The sequence below is a fragment of the Lathamus discolor genome, chromosome Z (assembly GCF_037157495.1).
Source record: "Lathamus discolor isolate bLatDis1 chromosome Z, bLatDis1.hap1, whole genome shotgun sequence".
Lineage (NCBI taxonomy): Eukaryota > Metazoa > Chordata > Aves > Psittaciformes > Psittacidae > Lathamus > Lathamus discolor.
The window spans coordinates 6,653,564-6,676,620 of record NC_088909.1 but is presented as its reverse complement, the minus strand read 5'-3'; the positions used below and the strand labels follow the sequence as shown (position 1 = coordinate 6,676,620).

General features: G+C 37.3%; 1 protein-coding gene across 2 annotated transcripts in view; it reads left to right on the top strand.

The window, feature by feature from the left end:
- The window catches only part of CDYL2 (chromodomain Y like 2), an 81,776-nt gene that overhangs the window by 37,975 nt on the left and 20,744 nt on the right, over positions 1-23,057 (top strand). Inside the window, exons 3-7 of one of the 2 annotated variants that reach the window (XM_065663096.1) lie at positions 3,176-3,393; positions 10,383-10,555; positions 15,116-15,326; positions 16,042-16,185; positions 18,152-22,704. In XM_065663096.1, the coding sequence (XP_065519168.1) occupies positions 3,176-3,393; positions 10,383-10,555; positions 15,116-15,326; positions 16,042-16,185; positions 18,152-18,310 (905 nt within the window). In that variant the 3' untranslated portion in view covers positions 18,311-22,704. Of the gene's footprint in view, positions 1-3,175; positions 3,394-10,382; positions 10,556-15,115; positions 15,327-16,041; positions 16,186-18,151; positions 22,705-23,057 lie in introns of those variants that run through there. The other variant, XM_065663097.1, reaches the window with a different exon arrangement.

Below are 23,057 nucleotides of genomic sequence, written 5' to 3'. Positions count from 1 at the left end.
GTACACCACTTAGGGATGATACTAGGGGAAAGGACTGCAGAAAGTGGCCATGCTTGCATTTTCTCCTTAAGTAGCATCCTTTACTGCCTTCTTGGAGAAGGATTACCAGATGCACCAGTGATCTGAGGGTGTCTCATGTGCGTTTAAAAAGTATTGAAGCTTCTTCAAAATATCAGTGTTGGTTTAGATACTCCATGAGTTCTACTAATGATTAAAATCAAGGTAATAATTAGATTAAAATCCCACTAAATGAAGGAATATTTTCACACATTCTGGGGTTTTTTTGTACTTAGTCTGACTGTCAAATACTTAGTACTCAGCCAGTGAACCACACTTACAGGTACCTAAAGCTTCCTTAGTTAATTTGTGACACCCTAATTTGTTTCAGATGCAGTATGGATTGCTTTAAGAATGTCTCTTTTTTCCTATGTTGCAGTCATTTTTTATCTTGACATATTAAGGTACTGTCACCCTTGCGCACATTAAGCAGGTGCTAAGTATCAACGCCCATGCAGACACAATCTGGACAATGCTTTCGTGGCTTGAGCTCTGTCACATCCATGCAGACATGCTCAATGGGCCTGGTTTCACATGAACCTTGTCTTTAGGTTTTGCTGATCATTTTCTCCAGTTTGTCAGATCAAACAAGATTACAGGGATTTACTGTATACACCAAAACAACAATTTACACACTGTATGTTGATCATCCATTCTTAGAAATGTCACTTTTTCCATTCATGTTCCTCTCCTGTTAAATTCATATTTTTCCTCTGGTTAAATTTTTGTCAGTTAGCATGCAGATAGTTACAGTACTCTGACAAGATCTATAGTTTCTTACATCATACATTAATTCACAAACTGAATATATTTCTCAAACAAAGAAGAATACAAGAAAAATTAAAATTATTACTATGAGGCTTTTTGTTGAGCTGGATTATCTGTGAGAATTAATCTTTCACTATTCTCTTCCCCTCAGTATTTAAAATAGATGTGGCATAATCTTCAATAGTAGGTAGATAACCAGTACATCTTCCATTCAGTGTTCATGTGTGCCTTTGATTTTGTACGTTCTTTACACTTTTTTAGGATATTTAACTCTTCGCATCTTAGTAGCTTATTGCTGGATCAAGTAACACGGTAAGGACTGATTAGATAAAAGTGCAATATTTAAAAGCCTGCCTCAGATAATTACTTTGCTTCAGTATATTCCCAATGATACTAGTTTTCCACTAGTAATTTCACAAGTCCATTTCTGTTTGTAAGAATACTTGTCAGAATATATGCAGTAGCAAAACCTTATGAAAAATAAAAAATTATTAATAATTTTAAAAATTCAAGCACATTGTGATTCCTACCATTGCAGATAATTGAAAAAAAAATTCAAATTCTGCTGGCTTCAAATGGATGTTTTTTCACATTGATGATCTGATGTAATTTGTCAGTATTTGTATTGCACCAGTTGCATCCTCTATTCATTGTAGCACAGGCATTGCTTTAGATGGTGTCTCTTAATTTAACAATGAAAAAGAGTTTTAGGATGGACTGAAATAGCAGGCTTTTTAACAAACAAACATTTCTGTGTGCAAATATATGTGTACACACATGTACCTGTTACATGATGAGGCCAAATGATGCACCAGTGAAATATTGCTAAGCATACTATGTGTTTTAGCATCACATACCATAACTGCAGTGTATATATAGGCATTTCACACACTATGAGCAATTCCACGGGCTGTTGCCAATTGAGAGGTATTAGACACTTCAGGTACCTACATAAACATCCAGTGGAAAAATAGCTGATCTAAAATGAGGGTAAGTGATTTTGGAGAGAGTAATCTGTTGCAAATTCTCCACTCATTTCTATTCCAAAAGAGCATTTTTAATTGGATAGTGGTCATTTAAACTATAACATATCTATGTTCTAATATTCATGTCATCTGCCCTTTAAAAATTCCTGGCTATTTGATTCCAGAAGCTGGAACAGGTCAGCTTTGGCAGAGTGAAGAACAGAACAAACAAAGGTGTTTTCATTCAGCTCTTTCTTGGCCTTTCTTAAGTACAGCATCTCTTGGGCTTGTGTCTGTTTAAACAAACAGATTTGGAGAATGTGCTGAGTTTGGCTGGGATAATTTTCTTCATCAAAACTGTTTAAATGAACAGACTGACTTTAATCTCAGTTCCTCAATGACCTGCCTCTTGTGTTATTTTTCATGGCAATAGCATGAAACGTCTGTAATTAGAAAAAGAGCATTGCATAAAAATCTTGTAAAGATGTTTTCAACACTGCGGCTCAGCATTGTTAACAATCATTATATATTGCCTATTAGAGAGAAACTGTAAGCATAAGCAAAGTAATACTTTACAGCTCATAGACAGTGTAAGTCAGAATAAACTGTCTTCTAAAATTGACGTACTATAACTGATTAGTTTTTAGGGAGGAGCTGTATATTCTTTGTCATAGTTCCCTTTTTTCCACAGTGCTTGGTGCCTTCCAGAAATGGCATCAGCACTGATATTTCTTGTATACAGAGTCCACTATTGATATCATACCCATTAGTCAAAAGTCAGTAATTACTGTTCGTGTAAATGTAATGTGCAGAAGCTTGGGGTGAGAGCAGAGGATGGCCAACTGCTGCTTGAAACACTAACACAAGGGTAAGTGAAAGAGAATGCTGGTTGTGTCAGCTTAGTAAGAACTGTCCTAACTTACTCTATGTGACACATAGAGATGTGCCACAACTGTGTATTCAGGTTGTCACTTGAATGTGATAATGACTTTCTGGCCACTGTGAGAGAAAGAAGATGTACGTTTTGAAAGAAGGGATTTGGACTAAAGCTGTCAAGTTTTTCCAAAGCTGATCACCCCACATTCAGATGATACAATCACTTTTCAAAGTGATTTTTCAAAGCAGAACTGAATCCCATCAACAGTCCCAGTCGTACATGCTATACAATTCAGTTGTCTGATACGCCAACAAAAAGTACTGCAGGTTGGAACACAGTAAGAATGGCTTGAGGCTACATATAAGTAGCCAGGCACAGTTTTGATTTATCACATTTATCATGTAGGGGCTACTGAAAGTACTGAACTGTTTTTAAGCTAATAGAAAGTATCGCTCCATTTCTTCAAAGATTGAGACATAATTGTGCTTTGATTCTTTCCATCTGAAAGGTTCTTCTCTGGCCAATGGAAGCTTGAATCTACACAGCACTGTGAAAAGGAAACTAGATGGGGAGAAAGATTATGTCTTCGATAAGAGACTAAGATACAGTGTGCGTCAAAACGAAAGTAACTGCCGATTCAGGGACATTGTAGTCCGGAAAGAAGATGGTTTCACACATATTTTGCTGTCAAGTCAGACTTCAGATAACAATGCATTGACCCCAGAGGTAAGCATTTAGCCATGAAAGCCAAAAAAAGCCATCTTAATGTGTGGGTTATCTTGCAAACACTGCACTTAAACTGGATTTTATGTATTTTTTCTCTTACTGATTATCTTAGAAAAGAAATATGGAGTTGAGGTATATCTAACCTTTTCCATGCTTAGGATTCCTATCCAAAAGAATGCCGAGGAAATTAATTTTTAATTTACATCTCTGAAACCAAAGTCAGAAGTAGAGAAAGAAATTGCAGAATCAGTACTTCCAGCATGGAGTTGTATGACAAAGTTTTTCTCATGTTGAAGTTACTGATATTTACTGTCCAAGAGAGAAATCTAGTTTTTTTCATTTTTTTATTTAAATAGTCCTCCAGTTTTTGAAAACAGAATTTCAGGTGATATGCTGAGACAGTAATTCTAAGTGTATATCTTGATGCCCAATTGTGTTTTATTCTGAATCACTTTATGAGCCCTTGGCTTGTGAAATCTTAACCAGTTAGGAGCTCTATTCCCAGCTGAATTCATACAGTTGTACAACATATAAATGATATTAATGAATCCCCTTGTTCCAAACATTACATACTTACTGTAAGACTTGGGCTTGTAGCTTGTACTTACTGCTCCAGTAAATATATGGGTTAGGGGAAGGGCTGAGAAGCTTTTCCTTCCATTCCCTGTGATCCCAGCATAGCAGGCAGCGATGCCCAGGTGTACCATTCCCATGTCAGAACTAAAAAGGTGTCAAATAAATGTCAGATCTCTCCTGGAGGGAAGAGAACATGCTTAAGCCCTGTTCCACATGGGCAGTAATGGACTGATTGAAAGGGGCTGCTATAGATCACAGACAAAAGAGCAGGAGGTGCCTCACAGCACCAGTTTTGCCACTCTGAGCATTCTGCAGGTAGAGTTCCTCTGCCTGCAGAGGGCAGGCTGCACTGTGGCAGATCTCTTGCCTCTTCTGCCCCCCAGACATGCCAGTGGAGCTCTGTCCTACACAGTGACTTCAAGATAATAGGATATGAAATATCGGTTTGAGCACCATCTGAGGGAACAGGAGACTGTAGCTTTGAGGAATTACTTTATTCAGTAAGAAACTGAGTAACTGTGAAATTAATTACTTATAATGAGCTTCAGATAAAACCACTAGCAGGTATGATGAGCCCTAAATTTGACTCCCCTTCCCAAACGCACACCTACACAGGTACATCAATGAGAGAATGAAACTAGTTTTTGAACTCTTAGTTTTTAAACTTTATCGTATTTTAAAGAGCTATCTTGGTAATTAACACAGAACACCAGACTTTTAATACTAATTCCTAGCTAACACTAGCTTTTAACACAAACACTTCAGATTTCATAAAATCCATCATTCCATCTCTATGTATTAATTACTACTAACTGACACCACAGGTAATTTAAGTGAAGAGCTCAAGGGCCTGAAAAAAGTATGAAGTCAAGAACTTGCTATGTTCAGGCCGAACAGCCTTACCTCTATGGTGCTGGCTGTGCTGTTCCATATCAGCAGTGTTCAAATGCTCAAACCAGTGAATTAATTCAGGCTCTTCAGGTCTGCCAAACCAATCCGCTTCATTCCTTGGAAATACTCCATATGCTGGGAAGCCACCTCTGTGAAGAATGAATGATAAACATGTAATAGAACTTCTCTTGCATGAATGGTGTAAATTTATTTCTAAAACCATTGAAGCTTACTTGAAAACTAGGGGATGCATTTTATAAAACTACATTACTGACCGGGATCTGGATAGCCAGGAATTAGTCAAGGTAATGTGTTCCACACATTGAGAACGTCTGTTTAAAACTCATCCAGGCTGAGAGCAATTGAAAGCTCTTGCCTTCTGAAGGTTGCTTCCTGGCACACATGAAATGACTTATTTGGCCTGCATCCAGGCTGCTGCCCATGATCATTCACACCACAAAATCCTGCACCTCCAGTATTGGCAACTCCACATCCTTGCTGCTGCTACACCAGAAATCCAAGGAACTGAAAGGAGGAATATGTTGAATTCCTTGTCCCTGCAGTTTGTCACCCATCGCCATAGGTGAGGCAAACTGCCAGAGTATTTTAGGGACATTTACGGCATTTTCAGTTTTGAAGCCTCTTACCACCAGTGAACAGAGAGTACAAAAACAAAACTCCCACAAAGTGAAGAATGGGAGTTTCATTTTGTCAAAAGAAACATTAACTTCAAGCTTAATTAGACATCCAGTAGATTATACTTGCCAAGTAGTAAATGATTAATATACTCAGGGTAGCTCTACTTGCTTGGTTAAAATAGTGATGTGGTCATCCTCGGCCATGTATCTATGTTGGGAAAAAAAAAAGAGAAGGTGTGCACGGACCGCAGTCATAAAATTAAGCTTATACAAAATCACTCTCACCCCTAAACAGCGCTGCTTGCTTTTGTGCTTTATCTTAACTTTCAGATGTAATAGTTTTGTTCAACTATTGGTCTCTGCTATTTATGCCAGTTTAATTAAAAAACAATGTATTTATACCAAAAAAAGAAAAAAAAAATCTTAGAGAAGTCTCCCTGAATTTCTATCCTGTTTGTGGTAACCACATCACACCTGTGGGCATGTGCAGGTGATTTTAGCAGAAATGTGCCCATGCTCCTTCTAGCCCTTGCTGCACTGATTGAAGTTGGCTCAGTGCCATTCTGGTAATTGAGCTTTTTCTACAGAAATGTTACGGCCACTATAGAAATTATTTCTTACTTTTTACAAGGCCTTATAATACTTCCAAGCCAGTGTCATGAAACAGCACAGGTTTTTTTTATTTCAGTGGCTGAGTCTTGCTACCTTTAAAATTAATTTTCAAAATAGATAAGGAAAGTATTTCGTCATTATAAATTCCATTAAGACATTTTCTCTCATGGGTCTTTTGCTGGTTCTGAAGTTCTTTCTCCAGTGATTATGCTGCTATTTTAACTCAGCACATTTCAAGGATCCAAATTCTGTTTCAAAATTAAGATTAAATGGATCCATCCACACTTTTTACTTTACACGATTGCACTAGGAATTAATATTCCTAGCTTATTAATATATTCATAATATATGAATTAAAAGCAAAACATACCCCAGACAGCTAATGTTTCCATTAAAGACTGATATTACAACTTCAAATACACTTGATACTCAAATACAAAATAATCAGGTTTCAGGTTCCTAGCCATGAAAGTTACAGGGTTCAAAGTTCTACCAGATGCATTTTGGAGCACTGGTTTGCCTTCACTTCTCCTTGCTTACAATTTTCTTAACTTTAAATTAAATAAAATAATAAAAAAAAGAAGTACAGGTTTACTGTTCTCTGTATTTTTGCTCTCATACATAGAGAACTTGTCGGGTTTGGCCAGTATTTCTGCCTGAAGCCAACCTTACACATTCCTACATCATTCATTAATACAGCAGAGAGGACTCACAATCTGTTTGCACAGAGTAAGCAACTGACAAAAAGGGTATTTATGTAGAAAGGTACAAGTGAGGAAGAGATTCTAAAAACAACTGAATGACTTTAAAATTCTGGTTTGCTATAGTATTTACAGAATATTTACCTTTACAGATATCAACAGGGAGTCCTTAGAGATTCAGAGAAATTAAATGTTTAAAGCAATATTCCTGTTTATATGAACAGGAGACTTGTGTTCAAGAGACTTTGTGTAATCATGGTGATAAATTCCCAGCTCTGGGGTTTCCCCAGAATGCAAGCAAGATTGAAAGCAAAGAGCAACAAATGCCTTTTAAGTTTCCAGCATCCAGTAAAAGGCATTAAAATAAGCTGTTAGAAGTTTAATGAAGTTTTCACACATTTTATGTTTATTTTGCAACATAAGGTGTCCTGTTAAGGAAGTAACCAGGATTTAATCCTTGACAGGATTCAAAAAGTAAGCAACTTTTGAGAATGTGATAATTTTATTATATATTTGTGTTTCAATAAAGCAGTACGTGAAGCATTAGGCCTGGTCTAAATTTATAATTCAGTTGATTATCACAAGCTAAATAACTGGCACATACTGATTGGTACGTACTTCCTCTGAAATTTTAGTCAAATGTATTCAAACAGAAATACTGTTCCCACAACTGAAAGTTAACTAAAAGACCATAAAGAGCTAATTGATAAAAACCCCAGACAATGGAATAGGAGAATACTGCTTATGGAGCCTTGCACATTCTAGATATGGTCCAATGGGAAAAGTAAAATTTTATTGGACAAATGCCATAGTTATACCAAAATGAGGGCAGGTTTAAAGACTATGGAAGAGAGAAGAGGAAAACATGTAGTTATCTCTGTATTTGCAAACTGAATTCACTGCATCATTGAATGGAAATTTGTGCTTAAAACCGGACTGCAGTTCTGACCTAAAATAACATTTACTTTACAATACTGCAGTTTAATACACAGTTCAACAACCCTAGACAAACCTTCTTTTTTGTGCTTATTTTATTGTAACTTTCCTATAATCATATAAACATCTGTGGCGAAATACCCATACCCAGATAATACATGGGGAAAGCCATGAAGCCAAGGCATTGGGAAGCAACAATGAAGTTGGCTAGAACCAGGCTGAGTGACAAGGTGGATTTTGGACTGCACCAGCAAAGGACTGGGCATAGAACAAGGGAATGAGGATTGATTTTGCTGGCATTGGTGTATTCCAGTGAGTTTCCAAGCACCTTTTGATTATAAAGTTAGTGACAAACTTACAGATTTAAAAGAAATAATTTTTGGAGCTTGAAAACACTGATAAGTTATGGTTTCCTGGTTTTTGATACAATTTACTTTTGCTATAAACTAGTAGAGCAGTGAAACTGAATTTCCACTGCTGCTCATACTGTCCAAAATGCTGTTGAAGCATTCCCATTTTCCACCATATCTGAGAAATCAGTTCCTAATAATGGGCTTTTAATATCACCCTCTCCAAAACATTGAACAGTGATAGCAGAATATTGGGTTTTCCTACAGGTAGTATCAGATTTGCTTGAAAGTATTGTATACTTTCAGGTGGCTTTAACTATCCAGATCAATGAGGGGCAAGATAAAAGAGAGACAGGTTTGGAATGGTAATGATGTGTTTGAAGCATAGCAGTGATAACATCAAAGATATGGTACAAATACAAATATCACTGGAGGAAGGAGAATGGTAAAGAAACTTGCTGAATAATAAAACAACACTCATTATATATAAAAATGTTTGACTGGTATTCCCTGATATTATTTATACACCCTCCCTAAGAAAGAGCAGATTTTGAGAACATTTAAAATAAACTAAGGACAGTCTTGCTTTCACATGGAACTAGGAATATCAAAATACATGTCTTTCTGTATTCTAACATCTACCACCTTTTCAAGTTTATTTTTAACTTTGAACAGAGGTTTTAGGTTCCTCTGTTTCCCCTTTACAAAATGTGCAGTTTTGCTGTGTTTTTTTACCAGCTTAGGGCTGATACAGCCTCTGAGGCTCTGGGAATACACAGTACTTGTAAAATCACTGATGAAGTCTTCATACCTGCACAAGAATTTCAAATACACTTTCAAATTCTGCTGCTTTTAATTACTTCACTTCAATCCACTGTCACATACTCAGTATTACAGGCATTCTGAAGTGCAGTTATGAAAGTGAAGCATCAAGAAATTCACAGCCTGCTTTCTCCTGTCCTGGTTTCAGCAGCCAGTAGCAATCATTGCTATGCAAACACATATGGAAAGCAGGCAAGTAGTATTACACTGTGGGGTTTGAACATACTGGTTCAAACTTGGTCTCACAAACCACAGGATTTCTAAGAAAAAAACTGTCAGGTTTTGTGTAAACAAAACTTACATGTTTAGGGACATTTCTTAAATAAGGCATTTCAGAGATCTAATGAATTTTGGAAACAAAGTAGTGAACAAAAATACTAACAAGCCTAAAATCTTGCGTTTGTCTCACATGGAAATCATATCTAATTCCCCAACCACATTTTGCTGTCTTTTGCGTAAATTAACAGCAAATCTTGCATTGCAAAAGAGAAGAAATTGACTCAACAGGACCTTGTCTATAGGAAATACTTTAACACATGTATGTTTAACCATAGGACATGTCACACTTGATGAACTCATGGCCCTTCAAGTAGGGAACAAATCACTAAAGGGAAGAGCGGAAGCTGAAGTAGCTGAAATCAGTAACAGCTGAAAAACCATGCTGAATGGTAACCGAACAAGAAGTTCATAAAATAATATTTCCTTCTAAAAATCGTTAGGGAAACAATTCTCTGCTCATTGTAAGAAAGTGAAAGGCCATTTTCTTATAATATGAGCAGTTCAGTTCTGTATGGATTTTAGGTTTGATTTACAGTGCAACTATTAGCTTTATCCAGTTGTAAATCAGAGCAGAAATGTCTCTTTCAAGTGGCTTTTTTTGCTCTGACTTTTATAGACTTTAACAATATCATTGAACACAGAAAAATGAATAATATATTTGTCATGTTGATGTGTGTGATGTCCTCTTGTCCTGCTTTACTCTGGTTAAAGTCATATAAACCAAAATAGTTGAAGAACTGAAAACTGGAGTTTATAGATTTACTCACAGCTTGTTGAGGATAGTAGGTTATTGTTGTGATACCCATTTTACTGAAGATACAGCAATGAGATATATATCCACTGAATATACACCATGAAAATAAAAAAAAGTGATATTTGAAATTATCAAATTGCAACCAGATAGCATAAGCTGGCTAGAATTTTCCATAGCAAACAGCCAAAGTCCTAAAAACTCTTTGAATTAGTAATCATCAACAAAGCACTTCCAAATATACAATATTTTGTAAACTCTCAGTGTTCTCATTCTAAGTATGTTAAAATTAGATAAATATATACATATAATTGATGTAAGTATTAATAGTGCCCAAAATTTAAGTCTCTCAAGATCAATAAGGTTTGTAAAATTAGGGAAATGGTATTGCAACGGCATGCATGTCGAATTGTTTACTTTTCTTTATCCACAGATCATGAAGGAAGTTCGGAGAGCATTGTGCAATGCATCAGCTGATGACAGTAAACTCTTACTTCTCAGCGCAGTGGGAAGTGTATTCTGTAGTGGCCTAGATTACTCATATTTAATTGGCAGGTTATCCAATGACAGAAGAAAGGAAAGCACTAGGATTGCAGAAGCTATAAGGTGACCCAAGCTTACCTATGATCTCTAAATTATGAAATGCAGTGTGTGATTATAAAGGTATTCATCAGGTCCAAAAACTGTTGTATATTTAATTGTTGATTGCATTCTAATTATAGCCCTACAAATCTGTTCAGTAAGAACCTTGGACCTTCTCAATGTTAGAAAACAATGCACATTCATTCCAGTGCTGATATTCACAGGGATTTCTTTTTTTTCCAGTTCTCTGTATTTAATATTTGAAATCATTCCTCCAAATTCCAATACAACTTTGTTGTTTATCCAAATCAGTTACTGCTTTATGTTCTAAAGTGGTTCTTGAAAGGCAGATACTTCACTTGTTTTGATGTTCGTCATTGTAATGAATTTCAGTGCAAACAAGAACCCATGGCTTACTCATATTCTGTGAAATAGCAGTCTGCCACTGTATTTCAGAACCTTATTAGAAGGGTCTCCACTCTTTTTCTTAAACTCAAATAACGTAATATATATGCAAATGTAGTTTTATTTTCGTAACTAAAATGTGACTTTCCTTATATATAAATCACATTACCTTAATAGAAATCCAGGGCTTATGACATGCAGTCTACAAATCAATCTGCACAATACATCGCCAAAAATTTCCATTATCCTCAAGGTATTTTTTATACATATTTGCACTATCTTCCAGTATAAATCAACATCAGTCCACTAAAGCCAATGGTATTTCACCAGTCTGTACCAGGAGAGGGCTTGGTCCGTATTTTTGTCCCCCCACTTTCTACAAATAAATACTACTCTTCTGAGAGCTTTAAGCCTTTATGCAACAATTCTGTGAAGCAATATTAAATAATTTGTTTTACAACAGATCTGTCTTTTGCGTATGTTAGTATAGCATAAGATCACGTTTAGTTATTACATGACATGTATTAACCACCAATTATCTTGGTTAAAACTGCAGCAGATCAGTTTGGATTCCGTTTAATACTTTTGAAATTTTCAAGGTAGTAATTACTTTGAAAGAATTTAAAATTAACGTCTTAAATATAAGAAATTTTGACATGTTTTTAAGAGCCTAGCTATGCTTGAATATCTTATAGAGATAGTTAAAAAAAGAAAAACCTCTTGGAGTACATATCCTAATTTATTTTTTACTTCAATGTGAGGGATTTTAAATAATGTGGAACCAAAATAAGTGAGGAAAGAAAATCACTGGTTTTGTTTGAAAATACAGACATGCTTTCACTGCATTAGAAGATATTCATGTAAATGTTATGTCGATAGGTATTGTTGTATATGTATACATTTATCCACACACATTTAATATACAGTTATACTTTTCAATTCCACATACAAATGAGTATAAAATAGACTATAATACTCAGTTTTTCTACCCTTGGACTCACAGAACACTCCTGAAATACTGGTACAATGTGCTGCTCCTTGTCAAGAACATCGGCTTCAGGCCCACTGGAAATAGATTTTTGTTGTACTTCTGGAAACAATGCACTACGTTTTCTGCTTAGCACTCTGTGCTTTGTGTGAACAAAGGACTAAACTAATGAAAATATACTGTAATAGGAGTAGAAAAAAATGTACACTTTGCTTTTCAGTGGTTAGGATGTCCTCAAACACATTAATGGGTCTCTGCCTCCACTACTGTACATCAAGTTAGACTTGTAACAAAATGAAATTAAAGTCTTGATTAATGTATGTTTCCACTTTCTGAAGATGGATCTCATATAGTGATCACAAGTCAAAAATGAAGTTTAAATACCCATCATCCGTATTCATCTTATGTGAAAGATTTATTCATTTGGCTCCTGTCCTCATGCACTGCCTTTGGGGCTTGTGTGTGGCCCTGTGGCTCCTCTGCAGGTACTGAACATAGATCCATCAGCCCAAGCTGCCACCATCCAGATGTGTGTCTGGCATTACACTCTGGAAGCAGGGAAGAGGCAGACAGACAGACTGCACTGCTGCATGTATGTAGCCTACAGAGCCCGGCAGGAGAAAGCCCCATTGGAAGCATTCCCAGCATCAGTCTCACATCGTCAGTCAGGCATCCTTATGTGACCCGATACGTAAAATTCTGTGTGTGCTCAGAAGAAAACAGAGAAGGATGACCTCTCTCACTCAGCTTCTTTATAGCCTTTGACATACTTAGGAGCCCTGGCCTGCAACGTCCCAAAGTGTATTTGATGGTCAACTTCCCAGACGTCCTCCAGCAAAACCAAAAGCCTTCTGCATGTGACACTTTTTCTTGTCTTTGAGCTTCTGGTTCTGCTGTGGAATAACACTTACAATTTTAAGTCCTCCTGAAAGACTACATTGAATCGAAACAAGGATCTTCTAGCCCAGAAACTAAAGGTGTGAACTTACAATTCGGAGATATAGAAACGTGCCAGGTTCTGCGTATAAAGACAATTCACTGAAATAGGTAATGTACCAAACAGGGAACACAGCTGAGTGCAGTTCTGTTCACTGCAGCTTCTGTAGACCAAATACAGGCATTTGTTCCCCTCAAAAGTTCCCAACATCATAGCCTACAGGTGGCATATTCCACACCCATCCATGGTACCATCCGTTCTGCTCCCATCCTTTCCTCATGACAGAAGCTCATTGTGCCTTCTCAGTGTTCGGTTCCACTCTCTCCCAATCTCCAGGTGCTCCCTTCCTTCCTCACTCATACGAAGATTTCACATTTCCTTCAACCCTTCCCTTTCACTAATGTGTTCTGCTTTGTTCTTCCTCCTCATCATCTAACTGCTACCTCTGCACATTCCTAATTGCTTTTCCATATTCATTCCCAGTCCCATTTATCAACACATCCTTCCTGCTTTTCTCCACCACACTGTTTTCTTCTGCCTTCACATGGTCCTCAGATCTGGTGCCAGCATTTATCGATAGTTTGTTCTTTTTACCTGTCATTCATCACATCGCCATTCCCATCTGTAGTCTTACTTGGAAGGCTCACTTACTAAGGCTGTCAAAATTCTGGAATTAACGTGCAGCGATCCACAGTCATTACTCAGCCATAAACAACTGAAGAAATAACGAGATAAGGGAACAGCATTGCTTCTGCGAACAGAAATGAACCACAACTCTTCGTAACCCTGCTTCTAGAAAGACATGTCTTCAAAGGAGATAAGTTCCTTATTTCGCTCTCTTTATCTTGCCACTCATCTTGTGTTTTACTGCTCACAGTGTGAAGAGAGCTGCATCAAACCCACAAGTATCTATTTTCCCATGGTCAAAGATCAACACCTTACTAGGTAGCTGGAAAACCAGAACTGATTCATTGAATGTGTAATGCTGGCTCACCTCAGGCTCTTTGTTTTCATTTAAAATATAGGCAATGCCCTTGTCCCATAAAACATTTCTCTTTGGTATCTTTTCCATTTTTGCCATATGGGCACTCTGACCTGCCAGGCACAGCCCCTGCTCCCAGAAAGAGAAGACTGGGTCTTTTTGACCTCAGTGGCAGAACCACAACCCGTCAAAGGGCACATTTGACAAAATGCTCTTTCCTCAGGTCTGTCAGCAAAGATGCACTCTTTGTGTGAACCAGGGCAGGAACAGACTCTCCTCTTTTGTTTCAAATTTGATTTATACATGTCTCTTTTCTAACGTAATTGAGCATCTCGTTTCCTTCATGTACCTGCTGTGCATGAGCTGCTGGAACCCATAATTTGCTCACAGTTACACTCATGCTTTTTCCTAATTGGGGTATAGGCTGTTCCATTCAACAGATACCTTTCCACCGTTGCTGATAGGTAGGTTATTTTAAATATCTCCTCACTGCACAGAATTTAACATGTTCTCAGTCATTTGTCCAGATGAATCTGATCACATCTAGTTTCACATTATTTCCCATCCCTTCATATTTACTGTTGTGCAGGCAAGGGCATCTACTTTGTTATGTCTTTGCTTATGACATTTGCAGCGAAGACTCAACAGATCACTTGGCTAATTCAGATCAGATATTTCTCTCTCTCTCTGACTCCCCTTTTTGGGTCTTATTCTTTATGCTGGTGTGCCAGCAATGTTTACTATCTCCCAATCCATGTATGGGACTTTGGAGTAGCATCTGACCTAGGGTCTTAAGAGAACTTAGAAAAAAATGGATATTCATCAATTAACGTATGACATTTCTCTCTTTCATGCTATAATATGTCCATCAGGTTAGCCAGACCAGATCATCAGAAGCCATACTAGCCATTGTGGAGCAAACAGAAGCACTATGTGTACAAACTCATGAATTACTATTCCAGAAGTAAAACTAAGCCTGACCAAACCATTCTGCAGAAAGTCAGTGCGTTCCAGTTAATCAGTTCACATACAACATACACAAAATTATTTAATATGCCAGGTACTCAAAAGATTAAATAACTAAACATAAGCAAACTTCTCCATGTGCAAACTAGAAAGTAGCTTGCAATTCTGACCTCATAAAACTGGGCCATGGCATTTGTTGTGTTCATCTGTGGTTCTAATTTGCTTTCAGATTAAGTACTTTAAGTTTGGCTATTTGTCTGAGACTTACTTTTGTATTCAAGGTCTTTCTTCTATGTTTTGTTTTAGGGATTTTGTAAAAGCTTTTATTCAGTTTAAGAAGCCCATTGTGGTTGCTATCAACGGCCCTGCTCTTGGGTTAGGAGCTTCTATTTTACCACTATGTGATATCGTTTGGGCAAGTGAGAAGGCGTGGTTTCAGACACCATATGCAACAATCCGACTCACTCCAGCTGGCTGCTCATCATACACATTCCCACAAATTCTGGGGGTTGCACTGGTAAGGTTTTCAACCTCAGTTTACTGAGGAACCCTTCTTAAATCCATGCTCTTCTTTCTCTCTTTAAAAAGTAAAACAGAAAACAACTGTTTCTCTTAATTGGCATGAGTGGAAATGAAATCTCTGGAAAGTCCATCTGATCCCTACCCATTTCTTACCACAAAATGACCTCAGAATTCAGTGTATTACACATGCTGTGCACAAGAAGGATTGAACACCGATTGAAAAAGCAAAGATTGTCAAGGTCATGGTAGAAACAGAAAGTAATGCATTAGCAGAGTAGTGTTACAGAGTCCTTGTCTGTACCATGGTAGGATTGTGTGGTGACAGACTTTGCTCTCTAAAGACAATCCATAGTAATTCCAGTAAGGTTGCTTAGTTTTCACCAGTATAACAAAGCAGAATTTGCCCCACAGAGTATTATATACTAGAATCCATGACTCTTGGCACAGTAGCAGTGACAGTTACTCTTGTAAAATCAGCAATATAGATTCATCATGCATGCCAGCACATTTCTCTTAAATGAAACCCATGCTGTGCTCTGGCCACCTGCACAATCTTTAAATAGCTACCGAAACTCCTTTTAAAGTGTTTTGCAGTGTGGAAAGATACAGGAGACCGTTTGTAAATTTAATCCTGAAAATAGCAGGCAAGTATGGAAAGACCTTTGAGAGACTGGTAACACACAATCACATGTAATCTTTTGGTTTTACAGGCCAATGAAATGTTGTTCTGTGGAAGAAAGCTGACAGCACAGGAAGCCTGCAGCAGAGGACTAGTGTCACAAGTATTTTGGCCAACAACATTTAGCCAAGAAGTGATGCTGCGAGTGAAAGAAATGGCATCCTGCAGTGCAGTGGTAAGAAATCAAACTCCTTTGTGATTAAACTACATTTCACAGAGCTAATGTGTGCTCCAGAGGCTCATCACATGGTGGGTCCTCAGTTTCTACAACTATACCTGTGAAAGAAGGCTGATAACAGACAATTTGAATAGGGATCCATGAGTTCATGGAGTTTCTCATTTTTCAGGGTCAGGGAGGGTTATTTATTTTCCCTATCTTCACATTTATGCAATATGAGTGGAACCTCCTTGCCCCAGATTTTTAAGGGGGATTGTAGCATAGGTTTCTTTCATGAAGGTGGAAGACACTGAAGCAATACAACTGGACTGGGAGATCTCCGCAGGGCCAGTAAGGAAGGACAATAAGAAAATAGATTTGCCTTTCACAATGTGCTAGACTACTACATTTCAACTGGATCTGCCTTTTTTTCTGCAGCTGCATAGTTCCTGGTTCTGCAGAATATGCAGAAGAAGGCACCAGAAGGGTAGGAAAGTGCCAGCTAAGTTCTGTTGTGCAGGAGAGGTGAGATCCAGACACAGAGGGATTTGAACACAGTCTGGTCACAGTGTATTATAACTTCCTTTTGTGTACATTGAAGTTGAAAGAAAATCCTTTCCTATTTTTACTTCCTAAGGATTTTCCCTTCAGGCAAATACACTCCTATTCTGTGCACATCCTTGTTTTAAAAAAACAATGCTCAGAGTGAAGGAAGTGATACTGGCTGCAATAAAACTGCTCCAGCAGAAGTGCACACTGTTGTAATTTCATGCTATACTTCTTATGCCTGTAATTCTTAGCATCCCTTCATTTAAGAGATCTGTCATAAAAGAGAAGGTAGAGACACAGAAGACTTTTAATTAAATCAAATGTAGATTAGATCTTCTGAAAAGACATTCAGAATGAAACTCTGCAAATGTAGCATAAGCTTATTTGATCATGCTGATATAATGTATTATATGAGTTGGGAAAACCTCTGGGCTTCACTGTGAATTCACTGTTCCTGGCTGTCAAGGGAATTTTCTCTTGAGACCTGTTAGAAAGACTGGTGCTAACTTGTGGACAAAGATGAGAGTTAAAATTTTCAGAGACAAGATTTACTCTCTGAGATCCTAAATGCAAATCAGGCTGAAGTCACAAAAACAAAGAATATGATGAGCTCATCTGAGTTCACTGTCAATACTTGCTCACAAACAGACTAAAAAGAACACACAGGCCCCAGGATTTGCAATGAACACCATCTACTTGAGTTAAAGGGAAATACTACTTTGGAATAGCAGTGTGTAACCTAGACTTGATAAGAACTGGACTTAGCATGTAGGTATTGACAAAGCTCAGTGGAGAGCATGCGTCTTCCTTAACATAAACACTGCATTAGTTCACATTAAATCTTCTACCCTCAAAAGAGCAGCAATGTATGAGTTATTAATGGTTTTGACTAGTCGGGTTCCTTGTGAGGTACATGCTCGTGTTACATATTTTAAAAAGGAGTTTAAAGGCTGCAATCTGTGTTTAAATTGGGTCTAGGAAATAAAAAGTATTTGCAGTAAAGGCCATTTCCTGTTCATCTCTGTTTTGATAAGGAAATGATGCATGAGGGAAAATTGTTAAAGGGGTTTCCAACCTCTCTAACCTTAAAGAAAGCAGGTAGCCAGTATATCATGCCTCACATTTTCATTTCAACAGATAACATTTTTAGCTCTGTCTAGTGCTTCATGGCTTCAGTAAAGTAAAGCAATTCAGAATCCTTCATTCCATTTAAAAATGTTGGCACTACCACATAAACTTGAGAAGTCCTTAATTCTTAAAGATGCTGACTATCAGCAAGTGGAGTTATGGCTGTAAATCAAATCTAGTTTTTGTGCCCAGAGGAGTTATTTAAATTGTAAAACAGAGTCAGTAGTGTAAAAATTCTGTTCACAACATTATCCGTAATAATTCTAGCAGATGCAAAATGAGATACTGAGTGATATTTTGGCTTTAGGTATTGGAAGAGTCCAAATGTCTTGTGCGGAGCTTCCTGAAATCTGGACTTGAAGATGTGAATGAGAAAGAGTGTCAGATGTTAAAACAGCTGTGGAGTTCTTCTAAAGGACTGGATTCATTATTCAGCTACCTGCAAGACAAAATATATGAAGCCTGATGTCTTGGCTTAACTTAGAAAATGCCCCAGTTGTGAACCAAGTCAAACGTTACCTGTGTTTGAAAAGCAGAGGCAAGGCGTCAATGAGGAATTTGTGACAGTGTATCCTAATACATATGGTTGTGTTGATTTCCTTGTGAGATACACAGCTGCTTGTAGCTGGTCTGATTTTGTGTAAGCGAAACATAGGCAGGCTTGTTCAGTGCACATAATCTCAACAGAGGGCTGCATCTTTCACATTGCTCATCCAGGTAAAAGTATACATTCCATGTGCTGAGAAGCACCATTGAGGCCCAGTAAGGCACACCATTTGTAACGATTTATTTTGTCTGTCCTTCTTGACTTATTCTTGCTGCTGCCACACATCTGGGCTGACACAGAGGGCTCAATCTAAAAACTGGGTCAGCACTATATTTTGTAGACCCAAACACCATGCTTTAGAAATACCTTAATTTTTTTTCATTTTTCCTAAGTTCGAACAGTGTAATGGAAAAATTTGATAATTTATATGTATAATATGTAAAGTTTTACAAAAACTACTAGGATTTTTTTCTTTGTTGAATTTATTTAACTTATTTATTTTGTGTTCATGTTCAGCTGTTTATTGGTTGCAGGTCGGATTTTTCATACTACCCTTGACTGAATTAATGGCATCACATGGGAACGCAAACACAATTACAGCAGCAAATTGTGTAGAAAAATAAAGAATATATAGGAAACATGCAGGATGCTGCAGGCAGTAAAAGAAACAGCCACGTGCAGAATATATAGGAAACATGCAGGATGCTGCGGGCAGTAAAAGAAATAGCCACGTGCATGCTCCTCTGTGTTTAAAATTGTACAAAAAAACGAATGGAATAGATTCATTTGCGAGGGCTGGGGGGGGGGGGGGGAACTAATTCTGAAACAGCGAGTCCCCCTTAAGTCTCTCTTCACTTTCTGCCTTCTTGAGGGGCATTGAAGGGCTTGCCAAGGAGATGCTTTATTTAAGATGACTATATTCCTGTTAGCCAGGTATCAGTGACAGGGTGAGTGGTGCCGTTATGTGGCATCGTACTGTTTTTCAGGTTTAAACATCCCCTTTTGGTCTGAAGTCTAAAAGCAACTCCTTATGAGCCTTAGTCGCCTGATTCCTCAGGTGTGAGATAATTCCTGCTCTGGAGGCCTTTGGGTATAGGCCAGCAGTTTATACAAGGTGCTAGGTATTGAACTAAATGGAGGGAGTGGTTTTGTTTTGCTCTCCACATCTGGCCACCCCACCATCTGGTACAAGAACTTAAGGCTATCCATAAAAGCAGTCCACAGTAAGCAACAAAAACCCAATCTGCTATTTTAGAATGTGATCCTAGTACTTTTCAGTGACACTGATTGACTCCTAAACACTGGATGTCCAAGTTCTGTCTTGTTAGTGAAGCAATTAATACGGAACTAACACAAGCATGCTCTGTGACTCCCCCTGCCATTGCAGTGTGCCCAAACCATCGCTTTTTGAAGAAGAAGCTTTGCACATTTGTTTGCTTTGTGATTTGTGCACTTGCTCGCTATCCTTCAGCTCAATTACTTGCTAATGGTTTAAACCTCTGCAAGGTTTTCTCCCTCCTGGTATTTCCATGAAGGGTTTCAACAAAGCCTCTGTAAAGTTAAAGGTGATTAAAGTACACAGTAACCTTCAACACATTAATATAACATTCTTTTTTCTCAATAATAGGAGTACTGTTTCTACAGCCTAACTGTACCACTGAATTTTAAGGAAATCAGCACTTTAACAGCAGAAATTCTCATGGAAATTCTTCACTAAAAAGACAATATCTGGCTTCTAATTAGCCCGTTCAGTGGTTTCCACAAAAAAAAAGTATACCAGAACAAGTAACTTCTAAGCATCTGAAACTAAACTCTTTCAGGAACTATTGGAAGTAATGGGTGCACCACTTGTTTTAGACTAATACTTGATTATTTCCACAACCTGCCAGCAAGGCCACATAGTGCAGGGACGTGGCTGAGTCAGGGCCGTGGGACCCCCTGCTCTGCTGCTGTGCACATGTGAGTCACCTGGATGGCATTAAACGAGAGGGGTTACTCAAATGGAAACCACTCACATGCAGAACATGTGCTCACGCGGTCCAGCATATGACTTCAGAAAAAGAAAAAAGCAATGGAAAGTACCATGATTCCTCAGTTTCCTTCATTTCCTTTATGCCTATTCAGAGAGCCATAACTCCTAGTCATGTGCTAGTAAGACATTAGGAAGTTTATTTTAATACTGTGCTTGGGTTTTGCAGACAGATATAGAGAAACTGCTCAGCAATGTGAAGGTATGCTTTCCAGATGAGATTTTCAGAGAAGAATCGTAAGTTGTTAAGACCTTTAAACTGCATCATTTCATCTGAATTTTCAGATATCTATATCTTAGCATCTTAGCATTTTTTATGACAAAGGAATGGTTGAAATACATTTTTCTATAATTATTTTTCCATTAAAGCAAGCACTAACCATAGTTAACATTTTTAATTATTCATAGCTATACAGTTACAGTCTAGTTTTCATGGACTCTATTTTCCCTTCCAAAAAAAGTAATAACAATGTCAACAGCTTCTTTTCCAGTATTTAAAGATCAGAAATCAATTTTCTCTTGTGTTTCTGTCCTTACTAGGTATTCAGATATCTAGATGTACTGTACATATTAGTCTGGGTACCTTTACTAATATTCACAGTATTTAAGATTATAAATGCAATTTGTTGTTAAGTATGTTATTTTATTCTTGTGTAAATTGTTTTGTACAATCTTTAAAAATCTACAGTTTTGCATTTGTAGATATTAAAGGTAAGCAATTTATTTTGTGTTGTCCTGCATGTATATTTTTGCTGTAGATAAGTGTTGCTTAGATTACTATTTCATTACATTTCTGTTTAAATGAATAAGCTTACAAACTTTAATACAGTATATATTTTCAGAATATAAACTTTTATATTTCTGTGGTAGGTTAGGGTATGCGTTTTAGGCAATCTTTTTCACTACTATTAACTGTTCTTTTAATCTCTAATATAATGGTTTTGTGCCAATAGTTTTTCATTAGAATAAAATGCTCTTTTAATGGTAGGGATAAACAGACAATTTTGGTTGGGGTTTGTTTTATTTTGTTTTGGTTTGGGTTTTTGTATTATTTTGCCAGCCTTTACAGTTTTAAAATGTAGTTTTATTGCATTTGTGAATAAGCCTTACCATTAGGTACAAGAAATCTTTAAAGCTACATAAATTGCTTATGTAGTGCTAAGGACTTCCCCAAATAATTGCTGTAAGAAAGTTAGCAAATTAGAGTACAGGGCCTTAAGTTTTTCCTGTGAAAAGGGTAATACGGGTTGAACAACATAGGTAGACTTGTCAGCATGGGCTTTGTTATATATAAACTGTGCATTTGTGCTCCCAACCACAGTAGTTTATCTCAGGCTTTGTGTGGCTGGGTCTATAAAAGTCAAATCTGGCTAAAGCCAGCGCTCTTTAGGAGACACTAAAGAAGTTTACATAAGAGACTTATAGACAATCTTATAGTACATTTGGGTACTCAGTATCCTAGATGTGTTATCTGTGTCTGCCCAATTAACCGTATGTTTTAAGCCATATTAAATCTCTTTACTGCTACTTTAAATACTACGTTGAAAGTCATTCACTAGCTTGCTTACTCACAGACGGGATTTCAATTTTTAGTGAATAAAAATGTTATGCCTTCCATAAAAACAAAGGACCAAAGAATTGCATTATTTTAACAAAGCATTAGTTCCTTCACCAGTGAACTGGTTTGACATTTATGCTGAAGATCAGTCTCTTTCTGCTACAAACACTGCATTCTCATCCATGTCAAGCATAAGGGGGAAAGATGTATCCACGGACCTATAGGGAAAGGAGTGACGTTCAGCTAGGATGGCATGTCTATTGGTAAGGCTTATTACCAAACCTCTGAGATGAAGCAAAGAACCAAAAATTCACAAATTACGTCAATGTAACTTTATTTTCAGAACTTGCACAAAGAATTAATTGTAGAACTTTGCAAATTAGCCCCTTAAGTTATTTTGTCAAAATGCCATGAAACAGACTAAAACAGTTTCTAATATTTGTAACGATGAGTACATATTATAATATTATAAGGGTACAGGCACCCCTATGTCACAGTGTTGTAAATATTTTCTGAAACTGGTACAGTACTGAGGGACTTGTATCTTCTGATATACGAGATATTGACTGTCTAGATCAAATTGTACACAATTTATTTGTTGATGGTCCTGTAACTAGTGTATGGACACATTTCTGGGTGCCTTAGAAGTTGTATTTTTCATGTGTGTTAATATGCAGTATTTATACATTGTGAGAAGCTGCTTTGAATAAAAACATTGAAACTTCATTTCAATGCGGTGACCTTCAGTTTTACACAGTCAGAATGAATGTGATAAGTAGTAGCCACAGACCCTTGTATTATATATGATAAAGCTATTCATGGACTCTGGCCTTTTCAAAGGAAGCAGGCATACAGCAGGCTTTTTAAAAGAGAAGTTAAACTTAAAACTTTTGAAGGGCAAAAACCAGGGCACTAAAAGACACTGCACAAGAACTGTCTGAAATCATGCATTATGATCCGTCTGTTTATCATTTCATTATCAAATCCAAGAAAATCAACAAGAACTGTCCTATAAATGCACTTCTACGACACCTTCTCCACCATTATCACTTCCACTATTTAATACCTGAATGTCACCC